Here is a 12,204-nt window from a genome sequence, read left to right as displayed (position 1 = left end):
AGCATACAGTGCAATTGTGATTTCAGGAGTAGAATCCCAGTGATTCATCCCCTACATATAACACCCAGTGCTCATCCCAACAAGTGTCCTCCTTAATGACCCTTGCCCATTTAGCCCATCACCCCACCCAAAACCCCTCCAGCAACCCTCAGTTTGTTCTCTGTATTTAAGAGTCTCTTATGTTTTGGGGCACCTGGGTGGCTCAGTCAGTTAAGTGTCCAACTATTGGTTTCAGCTCAGGTCATGATCTCACGGTTCATGAGTTTAAGACCTGCATTGGGCTCTGTGCCCTCCTTTGGATTCTCTCCCTCTCGCTCTCTCTCTCCTCCTCCCGTTTGCATTCTCTCTCTCTCAAAATAAATAAACTTAAAAAAAAAAGTCTGTTTTGTCCCTCTCCCTGTTTTCATATTATTTTTGCTTCCCTTATGTTCATCTATTTTGTATCTTAAATCCCATGAGTGAAGTCATATGATATTTGTCTTTCTCTAATTTCACTTAGCATAATATACTCTAGTTCCATCCACATTGTTGCAAAAGCAAGACTTCATTATTTTTGACTGCCGAGTAATATTTCATTGTATACCACATCCTCTTTATCCATTCATCAGTCAATGAACTTTGGCTACTCTCAATAACACTGCTATAAACTTTGGGGTGCATGTGCCCCTTTGAAACAGGACATCTGTATCCTTTAGATAAATACCTAGCAGTGCAATTGCTGGGTCATAGGGTAGTTCTAGTTTTGATTTTTTGAGGAACCTCCATACAGTTTTCCAGAGTGGCTGCACCAGTTTGTATTCCCACCAGCAACGCAAAAGGGTTCCTCTTTCTCCGCATCCTTGTCAACATCTGTCATTGCCTGAGTTGTTAACGTTAGCCATTCTTAAAGGTGTGAGTTGGTATCTCATTGTGGTTTTCATTTGTGTTTCCCTGATGATGAGTGATGCTGAGCATTTTTTCATGTGTCTGTTAGCCATCTGGATATCTTCTTTGCAAAAGTGTCTATTCATGCAAAAGTGTCTTTTGACCATTTCTTCACTGGATCATGTTTTTTGGGTGTTGAGTTTGATAAGTTCTTCGTAGATTTTTAGATACTAACCCTTTATCTGATATGTCATTTGCAAATACCTTCTCCCATTCTGTCAGTTGCCTTTTAGTTTTGCTGACTGTTTCCTTCACTGCGCAGAAAGTTTTTATTTTGATGAGGTCCCAATAGTTCATTTTTGCTTTTGTTTCCCTTGCCTCCGGAGACATGTTAAGTAAGAAATTGCTGTGGCCAAGATAAAAGAGGTTTTTGCCTGCTTTCTCCTCTAAGACTTTGATGACTTCCTGTCTTACATTTAGGTCTTTCATCCATTTTGAGTTTATTTTAGTGTATGGTATAAGAATGTGGTCCAGGTTCATTCATTTACATGTTGCTGTCCAGTTTTTCCAACACCATTTGCTAAAAAGACTATCTTTATTCCATTGGATATTCTTTCCTGCTTTGTCAAACATCAGTTGGCCATATGTTTGTGGGTCCATTTCTGGATTCTCTATTCTGTTCCATTGATCCATGTGTCTGTTTTGTGCCAGTACCATACTGTCTTGATAATTACAACTTTGTAATACATCTTGAAGTCTGGAATTGTGATGCCTCCAGCCTTGGTTTTCTTTTTTAGGATTGCTTTGGCTATTTGGGGTCTTTTCTACTTCCATACAAATGTTAGGATTGTTTGTACTACCTCTGTGAAGAATGTTGGTGTTATTTTGATAGGGATTGCATTGAATATGTAGATTGCTTTGGGTAGTATCGACATTTTAACAATATTCTTCCAAGCCATGAGCATGGAATGTTTTTCCATTTTTTTTGTGTCTTCTTCAATTTCTTTCATAAGCTTTCTAATAGTTTTCAGTGTACAGATTTTTCACTTCTTTGGTTAGGTTTATTCCTAGGTATTTCATGATTTTTGATGTAACTGAAAATGGGATCAATACCTTGATTTCTCTTTCTGCTGCTTCATTATTGGTGTAGAGAAATGCAACTGATTTCTGTGTATTGATTTTATATCCTGAGACTTTGCTGAATTCATGGATCAGTTTTAGCAGTTTTTTAGTGGAATCTTTTGGGTTTTCCACATAGAATATCGTCATCTGTGAAGAGTGAAAGTTTGACTTCCTTCTTGTCTATTTGGATGCCTTTTATTTCTTTGTGTTGTCTGATTGCTGACGCTAGGACTTTCAACACTATTTTGAATAACAGTGGTGAGAATGGACATTCTTGTGTTCCTGACTTTAGGGGGAAAGATCTGTTTTTTCCCCATTGAGGATGATGTTAGCGGTGGGTCTTTCATATATGGCTTTATGATCTTGAGGTATGATCCTTTTATCCCTACTTTCTTGAGGGTTTTTATCAAGAAAGGATGCTGTATTTTGTCAAATACTTTCCCTGCATCTATTGAGAGGATCATGTGGTTCTTACTCTTTCTTTTATTAATGTGATGTATCAGGATGCTTGGGTGGCTCAGTCAGTAAGCGTCCGGCTTCAGCTCAGGTCATGATCTCATGGTTTGTGAGTTCGAACCCCGCATTGGGCTCTGTGCTGACAGGTCAGAGCCTGGAGCCTGCTTCAGATTCTGTGTCTCCCTCTCTCTCTGCTCCTCCCCCACTCACACTCTGTCTCTCTCCCAAAAATAAATAAACATTAAAAAAAATTATTAATGTGATGTATCACATTGATTTGTGAATATTGAACCAGCCCTGCATCCCAGGTATAAATCCCACTTGATCGTGGTGAATAATTCTTTCAATATATTGTTGGATCTGGTCGGCTAGTATCTTGTTGAGAATTTTTGCATCCATGTTCATCAAGGAAATTGGTCTATAGTTCTCCTTTTTAGTGAGGTCTTTGTCTGGTTTTGGAATCAAGCTAGTGTTGGCCTCATAGAATGAGTTTGGAAGCTTTCCTTCCATTTCTGCTTTTTGGAACAGCTTCAAAAGAATAGGTGTTAACTCTTCTTTAAATGTTTGACAGAATCCCCCTTACTTTCCTTGATACTAATAACAAATAGTAAGGCATTAAGAAGATTATTTGTAGTAATAAAGAATAGTAAAAGTTAAGCAACTGTCTTATGATTTTTTTCACATACTCTCCTTTGTGAGATAAAATTCATCATGGTTGATTATTACCAGAATAAGTTTTCAAAAAAACAATTTTAGAACATCTTCGGTCTTATGAATATAGGTAGAATTCATATGACTGACTACACTTATAAACATTATGATTATCAATAATGCATAAATTCTGGTTTCCCTCTGTCCAGAGAGGTAGGTAAAATTATCCCATTGGGAATTAAATTGTGACATTAGCATCTTGTCAAATTCTAGTTTGTTCATTCATTCACTTAAAGATTTATTTTTATTTTTTTAAGTAGTTTCTATACCCAACATGGGACTTGAACTCACAATCCTGAGATCAAGAGTCACACGATCTACCAACTGAGCCAGCCAGGCACCTCTCAAATTGTAGTTCTGTTTAAAAACAGTCATTCAAAAACACCAAATTCATATTTCTCACAGTTCAATTATGCAACTGTGTACCTCTCTATTCCTCAATATTTACTCGGTTATTTGAAAATAAAATCATTCTATAAACACCTAGAAAAAAGTCAAACTTTAGTATTTGGTCTTCTTTTAAAAACAAAGATGAAAATTAAATGAGAAAAAATGTAATCAGTACTTACTTATGGTAAATACTTATGGTGTAATACACCATTGCTAAATGGTTAAGGAGCAGGTATAAAGTTGGGTTAGAAATGGTTTCTACCCTCCAGGAGTTTTTAGTTTTGTAGTTCTCAAAAGTCACCAGGCAGAGGTACAGAAGAACCATCTTGCCTATGTGATCAGGGCTGGTAGTCAATTAAAGATTAAAAAATGATTTATATATACACACTTAAATATTTATTTTTATTCAAGTATAGTTTTCTACACTTGTGATAAATATTTTCTTTTAACTGAAAACCAATATATAGAGGTGACTGGGTGGCTCAGTCAGTTAAGTGTCTAACTCTTGGTTTCAGCTCAGGTCATGATCTCATGGTTCGTGAGCCTGCATCAGGCTCTAAACAACAGTGGGGAGCCTTCTTGAGATCCTCGTTCCTTCTGTCTCTGCCCCTACCCGCTGGTGTGCCCTCTCTCTCAAAATAAAAAAATAACCTTAAAAAAAAAAACCTCAATATATATTTTATCCTTTAAAAATAAAGCAACTTAAAGCTGTTTAAATACTTCTTTTGTTTTGCCTCACAGTCCTCCAACTTTTTGCCAGCATTAGCTGTTGATTCAAGAGTTGTTCAAGACAACATCTAATTAAATCTAGGGTATTTCTGGCTATTACAAAAGTAATGTAATACCTAGAGTATTGGTATTTAGAGAAACCACTGAGTTACGGGATTTATGTTCCATGATACTGCTTTTTGTTCTAACAAGCAAGCAATTTGCAAACATCATATGGGAATATAAAAGAACTAGACTTATGTTTGTTTACGTCTTTCAAGTAAAACTTTTTTTTTTTTTAACGTTTATTTATTTTTGAGACAGAGAGAGACAGCATGAACGGGAGAGGGTCAGAGAGAGGGAGACACAGAATCTGAAACAGGCTCCAGGCTCTGAGCTGTCAGCACAGAGCCCGACGCGGGGCTCGAACTCACGGACTGCAAGATCATGACCTGAGCCGAAGTCGGCCGCTTAACCAACTGAGCCACCCAGGCGCCCCTCAAGTAAAACTTTTTTTATTAAATTGGCTTTTTGGGGTTTTTTTTGGTCCATATTCTCAAGAGCCCATGTGCAAGACACTTCAAAGAATAACAAATGTGAGGAAGCAGCATTAAAATACTTAGCTTGATGTGCCTGGCTGGCTCAGTTGGTTAAGCAGCCGACTTCAGCTCCAGTCAGGATCTCGTGGTCTGGGAGTTAGAGCCCCGAGACGGGCTCTGTGCTGATAGCTCAGAGCCTGGAGCTTGCTTTGGATTCTGTATCTCCCTCTCTCTCTGCCCCTCCCCTGCTCCTATTCTGTCTGTCTCTCTCTCTGTTTCTCAAAAATAAATAAACATTAAAAAAATTTTTTTAGGGGCACCTGGGTGGCGCAGTCGGTTAAGTGTCCGACTTCAGCCAGGTCACGATCTCGCAGTCCGTTAGTTCGAGCCCCGTGTCGGGCTCTGGGCTGATGGCTCAGAGCCTGGAGCCTGTTTCCGATTCTGTGTCTCCCTCTCTCTCTGCCCCTCCCCTGTTCATGCTCTGTCTCTCTCTGTCCCAAAAATAAATAAACATTGAAAAAAAAATTTTTAAAAAAATTTTTATTAAAATATTTAGCTTTAAGTACAAGTAAAAATGTACTGACAATGAAGGCTTTTACACAGTAGAAAAAAGATAGGAACCATTTTTCAATGTTTGTCCAAAAATACAGCCCAGTTGAATGAATGGGTCTAGGAATTCTAGTTTTCCAATTAGCAGCCCCAGCTAAAAGTATCTATAAGTATATACTGTTACTGGATATCTGGAAAACAAATATCAAGAAAGCAAAGCAGGGGTACCTGGCTGGTTCAGCTGATAGAGCATGAGACTCTTAATCTCAGGGTTCTAAGTTTGAGCCCCACATTGGGTGTAGAGATTTCTTAAAAAATAATAGTAATAGTGGTGCCTAGGTGGTTGAGTCAGTGGTCCAACTCAATCTGGGCACAGGTCATGATCTCTTGGTTCGTGGGATCAGGCCCTTTGTCAGGCCCTGCGTTGACAGCACAGAGCCTGTTTGGGATTCCCTCTCTCCCGTTCTCTCTGCCCCTCATCCACTCACACTCTCTCCCTCCCTCCCAAAATATATAAAATGAACTTAAAAAAAGATAATAATAATAAAATCTTAAAAAAAAAAAAGAAAGAAACCAAAGTAAACAACCATCAGTTCACAACTGAGAGGTTTCTAGGAGAAAGGAATTAAGTAAAAAAAAAATCAGGAACTAGATGGAGATGCTACCAGGAATCCAGTTGCATTTTCTAGAATTTTAGGCCTGCTTTATTAAATTAGACATTGTCGGGGCACCTGGCTGGCTCAATCGGTAGAGCATGTGACTCTTGATCTTGGGATCATGACTTTAAGCCCCCAATTGGGCATGGAGCCTATTTTAAAAAAGAAAAAAATTAAAAAATAAATAGGCATTGTGATATTTGATGGGAACACAAAAACAGATTAGATGTGGGCTCTGCCTTCAAAAAGCATATTCTCCTGTTGTCAGAGCTGATTATGTGAGATTTCCTTCTGCAACCTTCCGTAACTATCTTCTCATTGATCAGTGACTTAAACGTTAGTGCAAAGTAGAAGAGATTCTAAATTAACAGAACAGAGGTGGATGCTGAAAAGACAAGGGGGGGAGCATGTAAATTCTGGACTAGATAAGCGTGAATTTAACATTTCTGTATATCATTTGGATAAAGGTCTTGTTAGATTCCTATATAGACTGAGTGAGTAGGAGGTTTCTAAAAGGACTTTGAAGATTTTTTAAAAAAGCATTTTAAGTTATTTCAAGCAACATTTCCAAGTACCTGAGTAGGGAGAGAGGAAATATACAAAGCTAAGTTTCATCAGGATCTCAAACTTTAGAAATGAGTATAAGGGAGACATGCATGTAAACCCATGACTAATATATCCAAAAAAGGACTGATTCTCCACAGGCCCACCATTTTCCTCAGTTTCCCTTTTATCCCGGGCACTACCAAGTACTTAGGGTTGTTCAAATTCACTTGAAGGAGTTATCCTTGAATCCCTCCTTTCCCTCACCCAAACATTAATCCATCCACAAATCCTGTGGATTCTACTTTGTAAATATCCCAAATCTGTGCACACTCCATCGCTGTTATCATCCTAGTCCAGGCCATCATCACTACTTGTCTACTTCTAGAGCCTCACTTGCTCCACTGCTTCCACTACAGCCTCCCTCCAAAACATCCTCCACAGAATCCAGCGACTATCTATCTATATCTGCATCCATCATCCATCCATCTATCCAGTAATCCCTAGGGCCAAAGTGGGGCTTGAACTCACCATCCCAAGATCATGAGTCACATGCTCTACTGACTGAGCCAGCCAGGCACCCCTCCAATAACCCTCCCTAAATCTCAGTTTCCTCAAGTGTAAAATGGGGATTATACCCCACCCACACCATGGTTATAATACAGACTGGAAGAAATAATGAATAAACAGCACTTAGAGTTAGGTTTATAAGAGGTGGTCAGTGAATGTTATTAACTCGATCCACTCTCCCCTTTAGTCTTCTTGATCCATTCACAGTGGTCTTCATCCTTTTTCTCCAATTTGTCAATTCCTTTGGTCTAGAATGTTTTTGGCCCAGGCTTCGTATAATTTAAATCTCTGCTTAAATTCCTCAGAAGGCCTACATCACATCACCTGTTCCCTTGTGAGCATTCAAAACAATATGAAAGTAGTGTCTACATATGTTCCTGTGCTTTCTGCCAGCTTCTGTCTCCTTGCACACAAAACTGGAAAGACACTTTCTCCGCGAAGAGAAGTCAGCCTCCTCAAAGCCCTGAGAGTCTTGCTCCCTGGAGTGGGGCCCCGGCGCCGGAAGAGAGGAAGGCGCTATGCAGCCTGGGAGTCGTAGTCTAAGCCGCCCGGAGGCGACGTGGCCATGAGACTGGAACCTTACGCAACACTCATGGGATAGTTACGCGGATGCGAGCGTCAGAAGGAAAAAGTCAACAGTTACCTAGATCCGGGATCCCACGCCGGAGCTCTAGACACAAGAGGGGGAGAGCAGAGAAGAGGAAAATGCCAACGACCCCACGAGAAGCCATGATAGCGGGAGCCCCGCGTCCGGGCGGGAGGCCCTCCCCTTCCGGTTGCGCCTTCTGTTGGAAGGTGATGTGGAGCCCTTGCTATGGGAGGGGTTTTCGGGGAGAGCTAGACCCTGAAGCCCGGCGTTTGGTTCGACTGAGATAAGCCCCTGTTTTGAACTCCTAGTCTGTAGCCTTATGTTATTAGAAATGCAAGTCATTCCCCCCACGTCACATGGTGTCCCGGAGAGATAGGCAGTCTGGCAGCCCGCCTAGCCCAATCTTGTGAAAGCAAAGCTTGGGCGCTAGCGCGGCAGCTCCCCAGAGTCAAGGCCCGCAGCGCTCGCCCTTTTGGACTCTGTGGAAGCTGTGAAAAAGAACTCTCAAGAGTAAAATGTACCGGAAGAGGAAAGTGTACGGGCTGTTGACGCTGTGAGAAGGCAGCCCCCGTGCCTCGGCCTTGTGTCCTAGGAGGCGACTGCGGGCTTTTGGGTCGGAGCTACTAAGCACTCCTCTGCTGAAGCACCTTCCTTATCATCCTAACGGTTCCCGGCCTCATCTGCGGCCTCTTATTACTGTGGGAAGATGCTTGTAAAGTGGGGCCTGGCACCTAATTCAAGATCCTGGAGACCCTTGGAGTCCCGCTACCCCTTGCTCTGCGTCTCAGTTTTGCCAATAGGTGTTAATGACTAAATTTGGCCTCACAGTTCTATGACCTCATTGCCATCCCATGACTTACCTCCGTGGCGCTTCTGCCAAACTACAACTCAGTTAAGCTGTGGTGGTCCTCACAATTTACACAATTTAATGCTTGAAATTTCGTTTTCTGACCCATCCGTCAATCCTGCTACCTCACCCTTCCACTGAGTCCAACTGACGTTTATTGAATCCCACGGTTCCCCTGGTGCTGTAGAACTCTGGGAGATTCAAATATATGTAAATTACCGAATTTGTCCTCAAGAAACTCAGTTAACTAGGGGCGCCTGGGTGGCTCAGTCGGTTGAGCGTCCGACTTTGGCTCAGGTCATGATCTCGCGGTTGGCAAGTTCGAGCCTCGTGTCGGGCTCTGTGCTGTTGGCTCCGAGCCCGGAGCCTGCTTCGGATTCTGTGTCTCCCTCTCTCGCTCATGCTCTGTCTCTCTCTGTCTCAAAAATAAAAAAACAAAACAAAACTCAGTTAACTAGTCTTGTAAACAGATAAATGCAATACAGCACCTGAGCCCTATGATAGGGATACACACACACACACACACACACACACACACACACACGCTCCTGCGAACACACACACACACACACACACACACACACACACACACACACACTCCTGCGAACCCTACCCCGAGGGCCTGGAGGGAAGGGCTTTAAACTTGAGAGGGGAATGAGGACCACAGGGAGAGTGGGATTTCAAGTTTAGGAAACTGAATGTAGGGAACTACAGTTTGAATATTTAATAGTTTAAATATGAAGAAGTATTTAGGAGTTTACAATATTGCAGTTTAAAGCTCGAATAAAGGTGTGTAGGTATGTTGGAGCTAGGCCCACAGGGGACTTTGCTTTGTGTATAGGCTAAGAATTTTGTCCTGAAAGTGAAGGTGAAAACTAGGAGGGCACAATCTCAAAATCAATCGGGGTGAAGTAATATAAATCATAACACGTAATACCAATTAAATAATTAAATGTATCAACTCATTCAGAAATTCTCATTTGTTGTCTGCGGGAAGACAGGAAAAAAAGTTGTACAGCTCTTACCATCTTCATTTTGGTATGATTTCCTCCTTTATTATTTTTTTTCATTCTCTGGCTTTCTATATTCTTAATTTCATCTATTGATGGCTCCAGACATCTGTCAAGACAATAAAGTGGAGGCTTGCAAGTACTCCAGATTTGCTTGGGGTCATACACATTTCCCAAACCTTGTTGATTATGAACAAGGTTCACTGTGATTGTCTACTGCTAGCTACCTCCTCGAAAAAGGCGACCAGTATAACCTGTTTGAGTAAAACCAAATTTCTTACTGCATTAAGTGAGAATACTATTTTGACAAAATCTTAGTAGTGTCTCAGAGAGGAGGTCAAGAGTGAATTTTATGAGGTTTTGGAGTTTTGGTTGGAGTGGTTTAAGGTGGGCCTGTTTGACTCATCTGTTTTGATTCACTTGGGATTGGATATAGTGCATGGTATAATAGTTTAGGACTGGTGGACTGAGCAAGATGAGGGACTTGATAGATTAGGTCCCTTTTTTAATAAGGAAGGGGATTTGCCAATTGAGTGATCAGTTCAACTTGTCAGTGCCTTTAAAGGAAGCTTTTTGCCCAGATGAGCAACCTATTGTTCAGGTAAATGGATTTTCAGGAAAATGTAAAGCTAACAATTAAGTTATATACTGATTGACAGCCTACTTGTGGGCAAGAATTTCCTGGAATAGTAAAGTCAGTATGTTGATTTATGTAGTTCTAAGTGATGAAAATTACTGTAGATGTTTCATTTCCCACCAAAAAATCTTAAGAACATCATTGAGTATAAGAGGAAATGATTTTAAAATCTAAATAGTTTGTATTAAACGATTATTAACATTCTTAAGACACAAATTTCACATTTTTCATAACAAGCGATACAACTCATTTATGTATTTAAAAAAAGTAGAATTGTTATTTAACACGTTTAAAAATGATAATATAATCATATTTGGTTAGGGAGACAAATGTGTATTATAATGTAGCCTGAATTATATATATTAAGTATCCAGACTGCTTTTGTGACCTAAATTGGAATTTTTGCATTAAAAAAAAAAACAACTAGTGGGGTACGCGGGTGGCTCAGTTAGTTAAGCATCGAGCTCACTCGATTTCAGCTCAGGTCATGATCTCATGGTTTGTGGGGTCGAGCCCTGCGTTGTGCTCTACAGAGCATGCTTCAGATTCTTTCTCTCCTCTCTATGTCTCCCAAAATAAATAAATAAGCTTTAAAAAAATCAACTAGTTAATTTTTTCAGTATTTTTATTAAGAATTTTTTCAGCCCGGGGCACCTGGCTGGCTCAGTTGGAAGAGTATGTGACTTTTTTTTTCTTTTTATATAAATATATATATTTAATTTATGAAAGCACATGAGAGAAAGCAAGCAGGGGAGGGGCAGAGAAAGAGGGAGAGAGAGAATCCTAAGCAGGCTCTGTCCTCTCAATGCAGAGCCCAATGCAGGGCTCAAACTCATGAACTGTGAGATCATGACTTGAGCCAAAATTAAGAGTTGTAGGCTTAACTGACTGAGCCACCCACGCACCCCATGGAAGAGTATGTTACTGGCTCTTGATCTCAGGTCATAAGTTCAAGTCCCACCTGGGGTGGAGAGATTACTCAATAAAACTTAAAAAAATGTTTTCAGACAAAAATGTTGAAAAGAATTTATAGTGAGTATCCATATACCCACTCTACCACATAATAAAATAAATAATAATAATAAAACTGATTTTATCAAATATCTATCAACTTTCTTTCTTTCTTTCTTTTTCTTTCTTTCAGCACAAGCTGTGGAGAAGGGATAGCGGGGGAGAGAGAGAGGGAGGGGGAGAGAGAGAGAGAGAGAGAGAGAGAGAGAGAGAGAATCCCAAACAGGCTCCATGCTCAACACAAAGCCCCATGTGGGGCTTGATCCCATGAACCTGGGATCATGACCTGAGCCAAAATCAAGAGTTGGGCGCTCAACTGACCAAGCCACCCAGGCACCCCACAACCTGTCTCTTTTGATGCATTACAAAGATATGCATGATGCAGACATTAGTACACTTCCCCAAAAATACTTCAGTGTGCATATTATTAACTATAATACATGAATATGTATACGCAACTTCAGCATGCTGTTCATTAACTACAAAGACATAAACAACTGTACCATTCCTTGAGTTCCAATATAAACATTGTTAAAAGATAAACTGTGGCATATAAAATATTTTAAGTGTTTATTTGAGCAAAAATCTATTTGAATTGGGCAGCATCCAATCCAGTAGATACAAAGGAGCTCTGAGTTGCTATACGAAAATGAAAGACTTTTATAGCCAGAGGGAGAGTGAACAAGGAAGTTATTTTAGGCAAAAAAAAAAAAGGGGGGGGGGAGTTGGTTATTGCAAGCTTACTTTCCTTTAGGGGTGTTTCAGGCAGATTACTGAAGTAGTGCTGAACAGGCAATTCCATTTCTGGGAGAGCCAAAACTGTAATTAAGCCTCAGTTTGGTGATGTGGGGCTTAGCACAAGATTTGACAAATCTTGTCAAATATGGGGCTTGTTGTCTTCTTTTTAATAGCATACACCCATATCCCTCTCAAGACAAAACTTTGCCCAGAAAATAACCATTGCTCTGTCATTTTTTTTTTTTCTATCATGGATTAGTTTTG

General features: G+C 40.3%; 1 protein-coding gene across 4 annotated transcripts in view; it reads right to left on the bottom strand.

Annotated features, from left to right (window-relative positions):
• The window catches only part of UBXN8 (UBX domain protein 8), a 28,428-nt gene extending 20,472 nt beyond the window's left edge, over positions 1 to 7,956 (bottom strand). For 2 of the 4 annotated variants that reach the window (XM_030312302.2, XM_030312300.1), the window contains exon 1: positions 7,752 to 7,956. In XM_030312302.2, the coding sequence (XP_030168162.1) occupies positions 7,752 to 7,839 (88 nt within the window). In that variant the 5' untranslated portion in view covers positions 7,840 to 7,956. The remainder of the gene's footprint in view (positions 1 to 7,751) is intronic. The other 2 variants (XM_030312298.2, XM_030312299.1) reach the window with 1 other exon arrangement.
• Between the last annotated feature and the right edge of the window lie 4,248 nt (positions 7,957 to 12,204).

The sequence above is a fragment of the Lynx canadensis genome, chromosome B1, assembly GCF_007474595.2.
Source record: "Lynx canadensis isolate LIC74 chromosome B1, mLynCan4.pri.v2, whole genome shotgun sequence".
Taxonomy (NCBI): domain Eukaryota; kingdom Metazoa; phylum Chordata; class Mammalia; order Carnivora; family Felidae; genus Lynx; species Lynx canadensis.
Note: the sequence above shows the minus strand (reverse complement) of the source record. Positions and strands in the feature narration are given on the sequence as shown.